The 18,375-nt window shown below is 43.7% G+C and overlaps 2 protein-coding genes across 2 annotated transcripts in view; one reads left to right on the top strand and one right to left on the bottom strand.

Annotated features, from left to right (window-relative positions):
• Positions 1–793: 793 nt before the first annotated feature.
• PHF5A (PHD finger protein 5A) lies at positions 794–11,011 on the bottom strand. The gene is made up of 4 exons (XM_069490640.1): positions 10,908–11,011; positions 10,474–10,497; positions 9,772–9,938; positions 794–1,454 (listed from the first exon to the last, which is right to left on the bottom strand). The coding sequence occupies exons 1-4, from the start codon at positions 10,957–10,959 to the stop codon at positions 1,365–1,367; spliced, it is 333 nt and encodes a 110-aa protein (XP_069346741.1). The 5' UTR covers positions 10,960–11,011; the 3' UTR covers positions 794–1,364.
• Positions 11,012–11,453: 442 nt separating this feature from the next.
• The window catches only part of ACO2 (aconitase 2), a 50,515-nt gene continuing 43,593 nt past the window's right edge, over positions 11,454–18,375 (top strand). Inside the window, exon 1 of the mRNA XM_069490624.1 lies at positions 11,454–11,516. Within this exon, the coding sequence (XP_069346725.1) occupies positions 11,481–11,516 (36 nt within the window). The 5' untranslated portion in view covers positions 11,454–11,480. The remainder of the gene's footprint in view (positions 11,517–18,375) is intronic.

An 18,375-nucleotide genomic window follows, 5' to 3' on the forward strand; every position in this document is an offset into this window, starting at 1 on the left:
GCCCTGTGGCTGTGACCTTGGCCTGCCTTGCAGAGGTGCCCCTAAGCCAGGCCAAGAACCCTTTCTCTGTGCATCCTCCCGTTACACCGGAACTGCTTGTCTCAGGCTTCCACTGATTCCTTGAAGGCAGATTTATTTTAATTCAATTTTGGATACTCAATGCATCACAAACAATCAAAAGTTCTGTTGACTTAAACTAAAACCCAGGATAAGAAGTCAAAAGATCCCATTTTTTTCCTTGGCTTTGCTGCTAAGTTGCAGTATAAACTTGAGCCAAGTCCCTGGATTCCTTAGGACCGGACACCTCCTTGATTGGCCACCTCAAGCTGTTAGTGTGACTCCTTAGGATAACTTGCTCATCACTTTAGTGGGCAGAAATGACAATTAGGGTAAGGGATATGTCTGACTCTGCCCTTGGTCTATTCATTTATTTAAAAAAAATGCTTTCTCAAAATGAAATATACCCTTAAAGAGTAGTTTATGAGACAAATCAAAGTTGACTCCTCCTAACTCATCAATTTGGTTTAATTTTGTCTCATTCTCTCCATTATTGGAAGCCATCTCTTCAGTTCAAAATTACAAGTTGGACAGGAAGGAAAAAACAGTATGTTCCTAAAAATGACTTTGCTTTTACCTAAAATGAAAGGCATGGGTGGTTTTGAATTACTTCCAGTGGTAATAGGAGGAGGACAAGGTGCTTAAGGAAGCCCACTAACTCTGTTTTGAATTACAAATTCCTGGGTGACTAAAATAAATTCCTAGAATTAAAGTTAAATGGGGAAAGGTGACTGACTGCCAGAAAATAAACGCCAGTTTATTAATATAATAGCAACAGAAAGGGTTTCCAATTTCTCAGAAGGAAAATAACATGAAACCAGCACTGCCTGGTAAGCGTTACAAGATTACACACCCACATTTATCATCCTGAGAGCTCCCCACAACACACTGACGGTTCCTCAAGGACAGCTGCCATCAGAGCTGCTGTAAGAACATGGTTTTCACTGTGTGTGGCTTCACAGTCAATTCCTCAAAGACAATACTGAAATACTATTCCTTTCTAGAAACTTTTACTGTAGGGAGAACATATCAATGTGGGGAACAGAGGCTGTAGTGAGCTATTCAAGAAAAAACACTATCTTATCAATTTTTCTCTCATACAGTCTGCCAGGGTGCTCTGTGAAGAATCCTTTTCCATCCCTACCACATGTCTGGGTGAAGGGAGAGGAAAGGGTGGCAAGGTGCCAGTCCACTAGCAGGCAATTCTGGTGATGCTCTGGGCTCTGCTCCCGTTCCGCTGGTGGTAGTAGGCGTCTTTTCTGGCAGCTGCGGCAGCTTGATGGGGGGAGGAAGGGGCCACCCACCAATCACCTTTTCTTGAAGCCGTATTTTTTGCGTTCATAGAAGAGGTCTGTCTTAGAGCTCCCCAAATTGACAATTTTTGGGCAGCCATCTCTCTGGAAAACAGAATGGAGAAGTTGCTAAGTCTCTGAGCCTGAATCAAGAGGGATTTAAGGTAAAAATTTAAACCAGGTGCATGTAGCTATAGTCCCAGCTACTTGGGAGGCTAAGGCAGGATGACTGCTTGAGGCCAGGAGTTCAAGGCTGCAGGGAGCTATGATCACACTTGTGAAGTCACTGCACCCCAGCCTGGAGCAACAAGGACCCCATCTCTTAAAAAATAAAAAATTAGCTGGGTGTGATGGCACAAGCCTGTAGTCCTAGCTACTCAGGCAGCTGAGAAGAGAGGATCACTTGAGCCCAGACGTTTACAGCTGTAGTGAGCTCTGACTGTACCACTGCACTCCAGCGTGGGCAACAGAACAAGATTCTGCCTAAAAAAAAAAACGAACAAAAAACCCCCACAAAGAACCCAATAAATAGGTTTGCAAATGTGTCCAAACACTGCTATCTCCTTAATTGGAAGGTCCAGATCAATTAGCACAATTTCTTACCTATCTCATAGGCCTTCATGGTTTAGCATTCATCTTACCAGTTATCCTTATTTGATCCATCAAGAATTTACTAAATGGCCAGCGTGGTGGCTCACACCTATAATCCTAGCAATCTGGGAGGCCAAGGTGGGAGGACTGCTTGAGGTCAGGAGTTCAAGACCAGCCTGAGCAAGAGTGAGACTCCATCTCTACTAAATAGAAAAAATTAGCCAGACAACTAAAAATAGAAACAAATAATTAGACAGGCATTATGGTGAGCACCTGTAGTCCCAGCTACTCGAAAGACTGAGGCAGGAGGATCGCTTGAGCTCAGGAGTGTGAGGTTGCTGTGAGCTAGGCTGACGCCACAGCACTCTAGCCCAGGCAACAGAGTGAGACTCTGTCTCAAAAAAATTAAAAAAAATAAAAATTACTAAATACCTAGAATGTGCCCAGGGCCTGCCTACCCTCTCTATCCAGTGATCAGAAATGACATTTACAATGTTGGATTCTCAGCCCACATCTGTTGCTAATATGATACAGCTGAGATGGAATCTGAAACTCTTTAAATGGCCAAAGTGTTTTCTTCGAGTGGTACGAAACAGTAATAATCATCAGTACATCAAGCTCTCTCGCCCTCCCGCCCTATCCCAAGAAAGGAGAGATAGTGGACCACAGAGGACAAAAAGCTTAAAGATTTTTAGGAACTATAACCTACATTTTAAATACTGTAGGAGAATACTGGATTTTATATGCCCTTATTAATTCACTTAATTTGACATGTGCTTTTGAGGGAAAGAGTGCTTCTTCTGTGCTAGAGATGGCTGTTGACCGTCCATACTCTGATTTGTAATGACATGCTACCCTGGCCACTCTGTGAGCTTGAGTGGTTTCAAGGAAGCCCCTGGGAAGCTGTGTTCTGCAGAAATGATGACTCCGTAAGTTGAGGTGGGGGGATGGGAGGAAAACTGGGGAAGCTGCAACTGAAAAACATCTTCACAGTATGTTACTTTATTAAATACTCATGTCAGAGGAGTTTGATTCCTGTGATATTAGACTAAGGAATGAATTAATCAAATCCTTAGCCATCTTATTTCTCTTATAATTCAGCTGATTTCTTTGGGGGCTGATATCAACAACTACAAACACCTCTGAAAACACACAAGGCTCACAATACTTTATGACTTTCTAGAAAACATGTGCTGTGTTATTACATTGAGGACTCCCATCTGTGGAGCATGGTGTACTGAGGGAGCCGGCCCCAGCAATGACTTGCTAAGTGAACTCAAGTAAGTGATGTAATCTATATTTAAAATCCTTGTGAAAATGAGGGATTAGCTGCCTCTCCTGGACTATGAAGGCCGCTATTAATCATGACAGCACTCTAAACTCTCTAGAGATGCTATGAAATTTTGTAGATGATAGCCTAAACTGTGCCTTACTGACTTGTGTGACTTGGGCAAGTCACTTCTCTCAGGGGACATATTCCTCTGCAAAATAAGGGGACTGGATCAGGTCAAGGTTTACCAACTGTACCTATAGAACCCTAAATATTCCTAGGAGGTACCAAGTGATGATAGGACACATTGCCCCAATCTGTACAGCTACCTTCTTACTCATAGCTTAGGTTAAGATGGTAGGCTTGGCAGCTAGACCAGCTGACTTCTGGTAAGTTAGCTAACCTGTATCTCAATTTAGTCACATATTAATACAAAATGACTACAGTGGCAGAACCTACCTCAGAGAATTGAGAGGGATTAAATGGCTCCATAAATATGCTTAGAACAGTGCCTGGCATACAGTCAGTCCTTATTAAGTTGTAAGAAATTGTCAAAAACAAGTATCAGCGACTTCATAATGGTTCAACCTAATACACACACACACACACACACACACACACACACGATACTTCTGTGTAAGGTACTTTTTTTTTTTTTTTTTTTTGAGACAGTCTCACTCTGTTGCCCGGGCTAGAGTGAGTGCCGTGGCGTCAGCCTAGCTCACAGCAACCTCAAACTCCTGGGCTTAAGTGATCCTACTGCCTCAGCCTCCCAAGTAGCTGGGACTACAGGCATGCGCCACCATGCCCGGCTAATTTTTTCTATATATATTTTTACTTGGCCAGATAATTTCTTTCTATTTTTAGTAGAGACGAGGTCTCGCTCTTGCTCAGGCTGGTCTCGAACTCCTGACCTCGAGCGATCCACCCGCCTCGGCCTCCCAGAGTGCTAGGATTACAGGCATGAGCCACCGCGCCCGGCCCGGTACTTTTTAAAAGATAGGATTCTACATATTTAAAAAAAAATGTTGGGCTGAACGTGGTAGCTCATGCCTATAATCCCAGCACTTTGGGAGGAGGCAGGAGGACAGCTTAAGGCTAGGAGTTGAAGACCAGCCTGGGCAACATAGCAAGACCTGTCTGTAAAAAAAACAAAAATAAATTAGCCAGGCACAGAGGTGCGCACCGGTAGTCCCAGCTACTTGGAAGTCTGAGGCAGGAGGATCGTTTCAACCCAGGAGCTCAAGGTTACGGTGAGCAATGACTGCATCACCGTACTCCAGCCTGGGTGACAGAGTGAGACTCTGTCTCTAAAAAACAAAAGTTGAAAATCAATGTATTAGATTATTATTAGAGCCTTCCTAGCTTCTTGGGCATTTTCAGCATTTTCTCTCATTGACTCCAAGCTTTCCTGTTTCCTTGCTTTTTATTTTCTATAGGGCTTCCCAGTTTTTCTCAAATTCTCTCAATGCTACGGAAGGGATTGACATGTGGACTGGAAATGGTTGGGTTTGGTTGAATAAGGCTGTGAATGATGCGAGTGAAAAGGAAGATGGAAGGACTGTTAAGGAACACTGGAGGATGGTACAGGAGAGTATTTGTGAGTGAAGCTAGAGGATATTTTAAAAATATCTGCAATGTCTGCCTAATGGCAAGAGCTCTTTTAGCAACTGTCCACTTGAAAATGAAGAAATTTCATACTTCATCGGTCCTCCCAGAGGACTGACAGACCTCCCCATTCCCAGCACAGGGAGCTTTTATTTTAGGCTGCTGTGACTTGAATGGAATGCCCATAGTAAATGTTTTATGATCACTTAATTCCTAAATTTCACAAAAAGTAGACACTAGATGGCCAAGTTAAGGTTTATATTCATTCACAAAAGACTTCCTGAGTCCCCCCCTAAGATACCAGGTGCTTCTTTTCATTAAACTAAACATGTCCACTAAAACATCGCTGGGAGAAACCTCAGCTGGGCTTCTGTAGCAACCACTATGGAGGACTCAATGACTTTGGGTTTCTTTCCTCAAAAGCGCTGTTTCTATCCAGTCTGTTGTATGGCAGGAAAACAAGCTACAAAAATTACCTTGAACAAGTAAGAAAAACTGAGGACTTTCAAGTAATACTTTAAAACCAACAAAAACCATTAAGTAAAATACAACATACAAAAAAGACATCTGTATAGACCTGAAATGTGGGAAAAGGCAATTTTTAAAAAGTTGAAATTTGAAAAACATTACTACTGAAAATTAGCCAACAGCTCTATTTCTTACCAATGGTAACAAGGAATGATAAATGGGGGGGGCGGCGGCGGGCAGTGGAAAGACCTGCTTTATTTTTCTTTTTAAATATGTTTTTTTCTATTATTTTCTGTGATTCTTTCTACCAAGTGAAGACCTGCTTTATTAAAAGAAACCAGAAGGTGAAACATTGTTCATTCTCTTGGCAACCGTTTAATGAATATCAATTATGTAAAAGAGTATGTAAACCAGTTTAGGACTTAATAGAATCACATTTTCTATCTGAAGCTTCATTTTTAAAGAACTTCAAGTACCTACCTCTGAATAAATGGATCTATGAAGTAACACAGATTATTATTTTTTTGGTGATTTCCCGAAAGCCACACATAGCATGTTAGTAGCAAAGTCAAGAGCTGAACGTGGGCTTTCTGCCTCTCAGTTTGGTGTTTTTTTTCCTAACAGGACTTCCCAGAGGCAAAACTCAAAACTTTACTACGGTTTAGGAAGTTGGGTGAGAATGGTAAATTGTGAATTAATTTTGAGAAATTTCAAATTTTTTTTGCATCTATCTAAATTGCTCTGCTGTTCACTTAAATGGGGAGAGGAGAATGGCAGAAATAACAAAAGGGAGAGGCATATTTTTTTTTTTTTTTAAAGAGACAGTCTTGCTCTGTCGCCCAGACTGTAGTACAGTGGTGCGATCATAGCTCACTGCAGCCTCAAATCCCTAGGCTCAACCATCCTCCTGCGCCAGCCTCCTGAGAAGCTGGGACTACAGGTGCATGCCATCAGCCTGGCTAATTTATTTTTTATTTTTTTGTAGAGACAGTCTTGCTATGTTGCCTGGCTGGTCTTAAACTCCTGGCCTCAAGTGATCCTCCTGCCTCAGCCTCCCAAAGTACTGGGATTATAGGCACGAGCTACCACACCTGGCTCAAAGGCACATCTTAACTAGCCTGAGAAAAGCAATACAGTGAGTTGGTTAGAACAAGTGCTTTGAGTTAGATCATGCATCATCAACCTGGACAACAATGCCCCAAGACAGAGAAAACATCTTCAATATTACAATGATTTGCAATCTAAAGCTCACCCCTACCCAACAAAATCTTATTCCTTAGTATGTAATTCCTCCTATTCAGAAGTAAGTTTAATTACTATAAATTCAATTTTAACTTTTCTTCTTAGCAGGGAGGCAATAATGGGGGAAAAAAAGGTTGAGAAACATGGAGTCAGATAGACCTAGGTTCTAGTCCTGGATCTGTCACTCATTAGCCATGTGACCTCAGGCCAAGTTACTTAACATCTCTAAGCCATAGCTTCCTCCTCTGTATCACACACAACTTTTGGAAAAGAATGTTCAGCACAGTACCTGGCACCTGGCAAGAACTCCATAAATGTTACTGCTATTTTCCTTCCTTATTTTCTGGTTGGAAGAATTGAGGAAAATGGTAAGTAAAAGGAGTAAAGGAATCAATGATTAAGGGGACTGATATGACCCCCCATAAGAAACTACATATTAGTTCTCTGGTAGCAACGGTCACAAATATCATAGATATTATCCCTGATTCCTGGTTATTATTGTGGCTTTGAAAAACTACAAATGAGAACACCTAGCTTAGCTTTCTGGTCTAATTCCATTATAAATTATGAAAGTTGCAGGAAGAGAACATAATGAGAGTTGCTCTGGTTGTAGGAAGATTTCTGCATAGGAAAAAGCCTTGGGCATTTAATCTACATGATGATCTGTAAGGCTGAGAGGCTGGATCGTATCACTGGACTGCTTTGTGTTCCTTGGAAACTAGTGCTGAATAAATGTGAGCTAGATGCCATCTCAAATATCCTCAGAACATTCTTGTATAATGTGATGTAGGGGAAGTGACTTCTAGAATAATTCTCAGGGACAGAATGAGGCACGAGGATCCAAAGGTATCAGGTCACACACCACCTGCAGACGAGTCAGAGGGCAATTAACATTTATTAAACATTCTCTGGTTGCAAGCTCACGCCAGATGAGAACTCTATCTACAACCATGCAAAAATTCAAAAAAATGTTGCTTTAAATGGACTCTAGCTAGCTTAAGAGCTGTTTGTACCTTCTCTTCCTTACTGTTGCCTTACCATGGTTTCACTCTTTATACACTAGAAGTAATTACCAAATACCCACTATGTACGAGATAACCTGTGGGGGGATTTCTATGGGGAGATTTTTTTTTTTTTTTTTTTTTTGAGACAGAGTCTCACTCTGTTGCCCAGGCTAGAGTGAGTGCCGTGGCGTCAGCCTAGCTCACAGCAACCTCAAACTCCTGAGCTCAAGGGATCCTCCTGTCTCAGCCTCCCGAGTCGCTGGGACTACAGGCATGCACCACCATGCCCGGCTAATTTTTTCTATATATATTTTTAGCTGTCCATATAATTTCTTTCTATTTTTTTTTTTTTAGTAGAGATGGGGTCTCGCTCTTGCTCAGGCTGGTCTCGAACTCCTGAGCTCAAATGATCCGCCCACCTCGGCCTCCCAGAGTGCTAAGATTACAGGCATGAGCCACCGCGGCCGGCCTCTATGGGGAGATTTTTAGGAGCAGCCAGCACCAAAACCCATGAACTATGTTTGTACTACATGTCAGGCACTGTACCAAGACCTAGGGAAAGGAGACAAACATACAAACCAAAGTCTTGCCTCTAATGGAGTATAACCTAAGCTGGTGGACAGGGCATGACTTGATGTCAAAGGTAAATACAAATCACAGTTTAGGCCAGGCGTGGTAGCTCACGCCTGTAATCATAGCATTCTGGGAGGCCGAGGCAGGTGGATTGTTTGAGCTCAGGAGTTTGAGACCAGACTAAGCAAGAGTGAGACCCGGTCTCTACTAAAAAATAGAAAGAAATTAGCTGGACAACTAAAAACATATATAGAAAAAATTAGCTGGGCATGGTGGCGCATGCCTGTAGTCCCAGCTACTCGGGAGGCTGAGGCAGGAGGATTGCTTGAGCCCAGGAGTTTGAGGTTGCTGTGAGCTAGGCTGACGCCACGGCACTCTAGCCTGGGCAACAGAGTAAGACTCTGTCTCAAAAAAAACAAAAACAAATCACAGTTTAGAGTAGGAGAATGTTCAAATCACCAACTGAAATTATTTTTTGGTACCTTAGGACCTTTCTCATCTCCCTAAACAGTAGCAGATTTAATGATGTAAGAAAGAGTCTTATTCAGTCCAGTATCTCCCATTCCTGGGGTAGGCAGGATATAGGTGCACGGACTGCTGAGATGGTGAGGCTGTTTCCTTCGACATGGGCACATCCCCAAAAGGACTTATGAAAGAACAGCATGGCGTAATGGGAATACCACAAGGTTTAGTCAGATGGCCTGGGCTTTCCACTTCTTAGCTGGGAGAAAGATTGTAAAATGAGGATAATAATAATAATCCCTATTTAACAAAGTTATTGTGAGTAACAAACAAAGGAGGTAACATCCACAAGCTGCCTACTAGTAGCTAATGGGAATATGAAGAATTATGTTTCTTTTGCCTTATCTTAAATTAATTACCTGGGTACCCTCTATTAGCCTAGTGGGACTATATCATAATTCCTTTTATATTTATTTTTCAGGCTTGTCTAGCCTGAGAGACTTCCTTTTGTTTTGTCATAAGAAAACAAGCTGATTTATGGTCCTCCTCCTGCCCCTCCAAGAACGCTGTTGCCAGTACTAATCTAAAGAAAATGGTAAAACTTGCCTTTGACACTGATCTACAAGCCCTCCCTCCTGGCATTTGTTTGGCTCAGGGAGTTGAATGATAACAACTAGTCACTGTCATTACACAATGTCAAGGGACAAAGATATCAGGAGGCAAACCTGCAATGAATTCTGCAATATTAAACCAAAGGTGTTCTTTAGCTGCTTAAAGCTAAAATCACCCTGAATTGTCCCAAACTCAACTCTGTCACCACATCTACCCAAAGAGTGCTTAATGATAGATTGATGAGAATTACTAAGTGGCTATTACACACTATGGGCTGTGCTAGGACTTATAAATGCAGGATGCTGTTTCTGAATAATAATCAGAGAGAGACATCAAAGGACTAGAGAGAAGGCTCTGCAAATTGCTGGTGTTGACAAAGATTTGATTTTCTTGCAATTTTGCCCTTAGTGCAAAATAAGTACCTTCTATTGGACTACACCCAGTTTGCCTCACAGAACTTGAAGAAATTATAACCTAGGTGACTAGCTGAACATAGTAATCTCCACAGACCACAGGAGATTACTGTGGATGGCAAACTGTTACAAAATGAAAGGAACAAAGATCTCAGATGGAAAGCTTTGCATACACTCACATCCTTCTCCTGGATGGTGCACTCCTTACAATAATAGGCATCGGAGACTCCAGGGCCTCCACAGATCACACAGCGCCCCTGGTAAGAGCCATAGTTACACTCATCACATATTCGCACCAGGGTGCAGGGACGCACATAGGAGTCACAGATGACACACTTGCCATCACCTGTAAGGAAAAGAGAATGGAGTCATCCTCATTAGCAAGTACTTCAAGTCCTCTGCCCTTCTCCTGCCATGGGGAAATACAATAGTTTTCTTTTGATGGTGACTTTAGGTCCCTCCTTTATTTGGCAGTACAAAACTCGGCTTATACAGTGTCCATCTGAATCCCCTCAACACGGAATAAGTTAATTAGCCCACAAAAAAATTAACCAATTAACATGTAAAGAGCTTAGAATAGCACCTGGGAGACTTTAAGTCTATGTAATCGCTGGCAATAAACTGTGTGTGTGCTGGGGAGGAATCATGTTATTTTGGCAATTCTTCCTGTTCAAACCAAAAGATGTTCTTAAAACCTAAATATAGTGTTTATGTGCCGGTTGGAGTGGGGCAATCGAGGGGGCCTTTGGTTGTATACTGGCACTGTTCACATACTTCCAGGCACATGTATTCAAAGCCCCCTGTGGCACCTTTGCTGGCTCCAGGGCAACTGGGAGTGGGAATGAGAGGGGTGGGGTGTTGGCAGGGCGTGTTCCACTCACATTTTTCACATAGTCTTCCAATGGCTGCAAGATCAAAGACGGTAAAACGTACAATCAGAATAACGGTTTTGACAAAGTACACGAGAAAGGACTGCAGGAAGCCCTGCGGGATGGCCCTCTTATCCTCGTGTATTTCGATCTGAACCAAACCCATAGACCCGAGCACCCTGCTGAATCCCTCCTAGATCCTGGGCAATCTGTAACAAGTTTCTCCGGACCTGGCCTGCACCCCATCCAGCCGCCTGCCTCTGGCTCCCAGCACGCGCGCCCCCGCCCTCTTTCAACTGAGGCCACAAACCCGCTCGCCCCGCGACTGTGAGGCGGGAAACGTGGCGCCTCCGAGGCAAGATCCTACGGAGGAGATGGGAACCCCCGATCCCCCAGCTCCCAATACCATTCCCACCCAGACAGCCGAGGGCAGGGCGCGGCCTCACCAACACCAGCCTGCTTGCGGCAAAAGATCAAATCTGGATGATGTTTAGCCATAGCTCGCAGCCAACGCAGCTAACGCGGCCACCAGAAGCTTCGGGAACTTCCGTTCGACCTTTAACCTCCATTATTCCTGCCTGCCTCCACGTCGCCGTGATTGGTCCTCTAGGCGTCCATCACAGTTTACAATATTTGTGCCAAACCTCGCTCGCTCTCGCGCGAGTTTCCGTCGCTTCTGGGGCGCTAGGTCTTGGCAGGTACATGAACGTCTTAAAAAAAAAAAAAAAAAAACTTCCTTCAGATTTGGATGGCAGAGACAATGGAAATTTGCCTTTGGATAAAATATCTTTGTACCCGGTGTTTACTTCTGCAGATGTTTTTACGCAGCTCTTTTTTATGCAGCATCGGTTCCTTACACAGAAGCTCCGCCCACTGCCTTCGCAGGGCTCTGGCGTCTCCAGGGAGGCCCCGCCTTCCCCGTGACGCGTCGCTCTTCAGGTCACGCCCCCTCCCGAAGTCTTTAAATACGCTGTGTTGCGCGTCACTTTCAAGCGACTTCATCTTTGTCAGTGCACAAAATGGCGCCCTACAGCCTACTGGTGACCCGGCTGCAGGTAAGCGAGCTCAGGGCCCTCTAGGTTCGTGGGGGCGGGGTGTCTCCTACTGTGCCTGCTGCTGTGGGCGAGGCAAGGCGGGCCCGACCTCGGGCCAGCTGTTCATTTACCTGTTCCAGTTGGCGGGCCCAGCACCCGTGCTCGCTCTTCTAGTGCCCTAGGTCAAGGCGTCCCTGGCACAGTCACCTCTCCTTGTCTCCGCTCAAAGAGAAGCATGGGCCCCAGCAGCCGTGGCCAGGTGAAGAGCGAAGGCATCTTTTTCTCTTTTTTGAGGTCCGCACTCCCCGCTCCCGTAGGGTGTCTGTTTGTTCCTCAAGGTGAGGACAAGGTGATTGGGGGGCGCGGTCGTTGTTGAGCCTTGTAGGCTCAGGGCCTGAAGGCCTCACTTCTCATCTCTCAGCAACAGAGGCTTGCCAGCCACGTGCAGCCAGATTGCCAGGCCTGGAGTCTGGAGAAGAAACTAGTGCCCCTTACCAGCTTTTGAGGGCCAAGAATGCCAAGGGGGAGGGGTCTTCCAGGCCCCTACGTAGTATATAATAATAGTGTTAGTAATCATCTCTCACCTTTGCACAAGATTTCAGGACTGTTTTAAGTCCTCATAGTATCCTTGACTCATATAATCATCAGGTGAGATAGGAGTGGGATGATTTTTCTCATTTGATGACTGATAAAACTGCTAGAAAGTAAGCAAAAGTTCTACCTCTCAGAGTGTTGCTGAAGTGGTGTGGCCTGAGCATTGGCCCTACCACCCCTCTGTTCTCCTTGTTCATGTCAGCCTGTCCTGGCAGAACTTTCTGAGCCCAGGGTTTGATCATTTGTATTTGTGAGAGTACAGAATGGAGTATTTTGAGCTCACAGTTGCTTTTCAAATACGCACTAGATTGAGGATAAGGAGACTCAACAGTTTGACCTTGACTTTCCTGTTATGAGCCATCTAGAAAGCTATGACTGCCAGATGGTTTTTTCACTCCTAACTTGACAACCCTAGGAAGGTGTTATACTCAAAGGTTCAATGTCAAATGTGTATTTTGTTAATAAAAACAAAGAAAGCAAGTGTCTGTAACAGTTCCCTGTCAACTTTTTATGATAACTTTGTGAATCTTCTTTTGATCAAGTGGCACAACTTTGATTATAGAATTAAAAAAGAAGTTTCTATGTGTTGTACTCTCGGGAAGCATTGTGTTACTTAAAGTTATTTTTATCACATTGCTTAAATATAAACCATATAGCTTGGTGTTAAACTATCATTTATCTGAAAATACTTTTGATGTCAATTCTGAGCAAAAGCAGTGGATTTGCATGTAATCATCTCTTTAAGTCTTTTGATTCTCTAGGTTAATTATGTAGAAATAATTGTTTCTTCCTGATCCTGCTGTCCCAAGATTTAATGGATTCAGGCAAGATTATTTGATAAGAAGAATGGTTATGGGCCTGGCCACAGTGGCTCATGCCTATCATCCTAACACTCTGGGATGCGAGGTGGGAGGATTGCTTGAGCTCAGGAGTTCAAGACCAGCCTGTGCAAGAGCGAGATGCCATCTCTACTAAAGATACAAAAAATTAGCCGGATGTGGTGGCGCCTACCTTTAGTCTTAACTACTTGGAAGGGTGAAGCAGGAGGATCGCTTGAGCCCGGGAGTTTGAGGTTGCTGTGAGCTAGGCTGACGTCACAGCTCTCTAGCCCAGACAACAGATTGAGACTATGTCTAAAAAAAAAAAAAGAAAAAGAAGAATGGTTATGGATTTATTGAGCTTGGGAGAGAGGAATAATATCACAGCATTTTTAAACTGAAAAGGATCTTGGAAAGTGTGAGTGTTAGACTGGTGTAAAGACAGATCTGGGTTATGGTTCATGCTTTGTCCTGATCCTGTGACCTTGAGCAAGTTACTTCCTGAATCCATCATCTATCACTTGGGGATAATCTTCATTGAACAAATGTTTGTTGAGTACTTGGGTTGTTGTAAAGTGATGAACAAATAGAATGTGTTTCCAACCTTGTGTTTTACAAATGGAGAATCCAAGATCTTGAGAGCCTGTGTGACTTCCAGAAGCAGGATCAGGATTAAAATCCAGGTCTCCGTGTTTGTTAGTTCAACTAAGATGAACGAACAGCATTATGCACTTACCATAATATCACACTGACTACCAATAGCCATGCTGTCTCAAGTAATGACCAACTAACACTGTCCTCTGAGAACCTTGTAAATTTACCTCTTTTGTGCTTAGATACATTTGAGAAGTGATGGTTACTGCCTTAATAGTCATGTTTGCAAAACTCTATCCGTGTAGTCAATTCATTCCTATATCATTCACCACATATTTACTGAGCACCCACTGCTTGCTATAGATACATTGATAAGCAAAGAAGACAATCCCTGTTCTCATGGAGCTTCCATTATATTCTAATGTACCTCACTGCAGAGGGCTTTGGAGATCTTTCTCAGCCAAAATACAGTATTTTTCTTCTGCCCTTGGCTGGACCAGAGCTGAAGGTAGATAATAGAATGATGAGTATTACTATTACCGCTAAGAGTAGCTAACATTTACCTTACAGTGTGCCAGTAATTTCACGTGACTCTGTGAGATAAGGCAGACCTGTTAGCCCTGGTTTTTCGATGAAGAAACAGGATTAGAGAGGGAACATAGTGTAATGGTTGTGATCATGGACTCTGGCATCAGCCTGTCTGGGTATCATAAAATATTTGCAAAGTATTTAGAATCCTGCCCAGTACCTAGTAAGTGTTATATAATTGTTAAATAAGATAAATTTGCCTAGGGCTTTATCTAACTAGTTGTTAGCAGATGTGACTTCAGTCTGTACACTGATTACAAAACCTGAAGACTTAGCAACTGGCACTGTACTGCTTCCCTTTGGCATCAAGACTCGGCCTGTGGATCAGGGCAACACTGATGCTCGATAACCTGATGACAGTGCTGATTTGAAAGTGTGCTGTTGTTTGACAGTACCTGCCACCAGGTAGTAAGATTAGCAACAGTGAAGAAAATAGGTGAGATTTTTGAAAAGCCACATTTACTCTCTGGTTTTTAACGTTTATTTTTGTGCATATGACTCTGGTTGGTACATAACAGGGGTAGGGCACTTGAAAATTTGGTTTGTCAGGCCTTTGATTTTGCCTTGAGATACTGGAATTCTGAGGTTTCATGTGACCTTGGGGAAGTGCATGTAAATATGGGATGACAGTTAACTACAAAGAAGTCTGACATATTTGGCAGAAGTTCTCTATATAAGTGCCACGTTTAAAAAAATTTAGGGGCCGGGCGCGGTGCCTCACGCCTGTAATCCTAGCACTCTTGGAGGCTGAGGCGGGAGGATTGCTTGAGCTCAGGAGTTCGAGACCAGCCTGAGCAAGAGTGAGACCCCCGTCTCTACTAAAAATAGAAAGAAATTATCTGGACAACTAAAAATATATAGAAAAAATTAGCCGGGCATGGTGGTGCATGCCTGTAGTCCCAGCTACTCGGGAGGCTGAGGCAGCAGGATTGCTGGAGCCCAGGAGTTTGAGGTTGCTGTGAGCTAGGCTGGTGCCACAGCACTCTAGCCCAGGCAACAGAGTGGGACTCTGTCTCAAAAAAAAAAAAAAATTTAAATTTTTTTTTTTTTTTGGTTTGAATTGTGAAATAGGTTATTCTGGTTGCATGATCACTGTGACACCTTCCCAGGTGTCAGCTGTTGATTTGAATTGAGTGAATGAATTGGTAAACTTCCAATCTCAAATGTGAACAGAAGGAACAGAGACACCATCCTGAGGATTAGGGGAGCACACCATTGCCTTGCAAACCAACTGCTCTCAAAATGTTTATTGAAAGCTTAATGCTGCCTAGCACTGTTCTAGACCCTGGGAATGCAGTAGTGAGCAAGAATAGTGGAGCTTATGGCAGGGTGCAGTGGCTGACGCCTATAATCTTAGTAATTTGGGAGGCCGGGGCAGGTGGATCGCTTGATCTCAGGAGTTCAAGACCAGCCTGAGCTAGAGTAAGACCCCATCTCTACAAAAAATAGAAAAAATTAGGCAGGTATGGTGGTGAGCGCCTGAAGTCTCAGCTACTGGGGAGGCTGGGGCAGGAGGATCGCTTGAGCCCAGAAGTTTGAAGTTGCAGTAAGCTTTGATGACACCACTGTACTCTACCCAGAGCAACAGACCAAGACTTTGTCTCCAAAAAAAAAAAAAAAAAAAAATGGTGGAGCTTATATTGTAGTCCTGGGGAAAATAAACACATAGAAAACTAAGAATATTGTAGTTACTGAGTGCTATGAGGAAGATAAAATAGGATAGGGAGGTAGAAAGAGTATGGGTGGCTTTGACTGGGGTGGCTGGGGAAGACCTCAGAAAAGTTTGAACTTAGACTTTGATGATAAGAAGGCAGCTATTCAGCATTTTAGGAGAAGAGACTTCATGTAGAAAGACCATGTGCAGAGCTCCTGAGATAGGTATGAGCTTAGGTGTCGTGAGGAGGGCAAGAAGGAGGGGGGCCAGGTTCACGTGGGCTTCGGTAAGGAAATTGGGTTTTACTCTAAATGTAGTGCAAATCCACCAGAACGTTTTAAGCCAGGGAGTGACATGATCTGATTTATGCTTGAGAAAAACCATCCAGGCTGCTGCATGGATGATGTGCCATGGAACGTCAAAAGAGGAGGCAAGGTCCCCACTGGACTTGTCCAGGGAGTGGTAAAGGTGTCTGGGACAAGATGAGATGTGTGCAGAATCTGGATATATTTTGGAGGCAGATAGGTTGGACAAAGAATGTGAGAGAGAATAAGTGTGACTCTAGGTTTGGGGCCTCAGTAACTGAGGCATGGGTGAACTTGAACTGGGTAGTGATGTGTTTGCATAGTACTTGTAAAACTTAGCTGAGGGCAGAAACTCATTTCTAAATTCTTGATCCTTTCACCCAACTCTCAAGTGCCTTAATTCACAGGTCAGGAAGCAGATGAGGTCAAGTGTTTACCCAGGGGCTTTCACTTGAGTGTGAGCATCATGTCTCAAGTGAGCCCTGTTCTCTCTCTGGTCTTACTGTGATATTTGGTGTGTCTCCAAAAGTGCCATCTGGGAGGTATTTAAGTGTTCAATCTTTAGTGGCCCTAGCTTTCTTTGACATGCCTGGTTTTCCCAGCACCTGGTTTGGAAGCCAGTGATGGGCTCTGAGCCTCTCAGCATGAGGAGGGAAGGGACTGCAGGGAGGCTTCTTACAGTCTTTAAAAGGCAGCACATGGGGCCTGGAGCGATGGCTTACATCTGTAGTCCTAGCTACTCAGGAGGCTTAAGTGGGAGGATTGAGCCCACCTTGAGCCCAGGTGTTCCAGGCTGCTGTGAGTTATGATCACACTGCTGCACTCTAGCCTGGACAACAGAATGAGACCCTGTTTCTGAGAAAAGTAAGTAAATAACAAAATAAAATAGCACATGGAATATTAGGGAGACTTCCTCTGCCCCTGGCTTACTGTGTTGCTTCAGGCAAAGTCTCAACTCTCTGGTTACATATCTGCAAAATGGAGTAATTAATATAATAGCTATCCTCCAGTACAGAATGGTTCTGAAGGCCTAACAATATTTGAAAAGTTCTTTAAACTCTGTTTAACGCACTATAAAGATATGTGAATATTTTCTGGTATTATTTTAGGAATAGGCCTTTTCTAACATTGAGAATAGAGATAGTGTTTTTCCTCAGATTGTCCCAGATGGCCCTATAAAAGCTCCCTATTTTAGAGGTCCTGAAAGGCATGGAGAATTTGTATTCTTGGGTTCATTCTGCAAAGCCTAGACTGACTAGAGGAAAGGGCATCAGCTTTGGAGCCAGGTCTGGAACTCTACCTTGCTGTGTAACCCTGGGCAAAATAGTTAACATTCTAGACCCTCAGTTTCCTCATCTGTAAAATGGGCACAGTTACTTCTGCCTCCCAGGGTAGTTGTGGTATGGTGTGTATAAAGTACTTGGGGCAAACTGGTGCAGGATATAGGCATTTGGGGAATGTTAGTCTCTATCTCCAGCCCCTGCAGATGGCCTGCAGCCTCCATTGCCCCAGCATTTATCCTCAGCTCATGTTTAAAAAAAACAGTTCTAGGGAAATTGCTTGTTCCTTCCACCGTCTCCTAGATATCAGATAAGTAGTAGTTGTTCAAGAAAACCTTTTTGGTACTGCTCTAAGTGAGTTGGGGAAAAAGGTGGAAATGAATCTGCTGGTTCCCTGTTTTTTATTCTCCAAGTTGAGGGGCAACATTAGGGAAACAAGCTTTAGAATTACATTTGCAGTATTTTCATCATTAAATATTAAAGTCTGAGCCCTTGATGAATTTAGGCCCAGTGAGTATTTCTGCCTTCACCCTGCAGAGATTGAGACGGCTTCTGATTGGGACCCTTAATACTGTGGGCATTTGTGGGAAGTACCAAAGAAGTATCAGGTGTTTCTTTAACACCCACCCCCTCCATCTTCAGTGCCTTGTGGCTGGGCTCCTTCACCTTTTCCTGGACATTTGTGTTGTTATATGTAAGCATTCACTGTGTCACGACTGTGGTCGCTGAGAGAGCTACAGAGCTGATTTAAAACATGGCCCTGCCTGTGGAAGAGCTTATATGCTGGTAAGGAAGACTTTTGGCCGGGCTCACGCCTGTAATCCTAGCACTCTGGGAGGCTGAGGCGGGAGCATTGCTCGAGGTCAGGAGTTCAAGACCAGCCTGAGCAAGAATGAGACCCCCCCGTCTCTACTAAAAAATAGAAAGAAATTAGCTAGACAACTAAAAATATATAGAAAAAATTAGCCGGGTGTGGCGGCGCATGCCTGTAGTCCCAGCTACTCTGGAGGCTGAGGCAGGAGGATTGCTTAAGCCCAGGAGTTTGAG

The sequence above is a fragment of the Eulemur rufifrons genome, chromosome 16 (genome assembly GCF_041146395.1).
Source record: "Eulemur rufifrons isolate Redbay chromosome 16, OSU_ERuf_1, whole genome shotgun sequence".
NCBI classification, from domain to species: domain Eukaryota; kingdom Metazoa; phylum Chordata; class Mammalia; order Primates; family Lemuridae; genus Eulemur; species Eulemur rufifrons.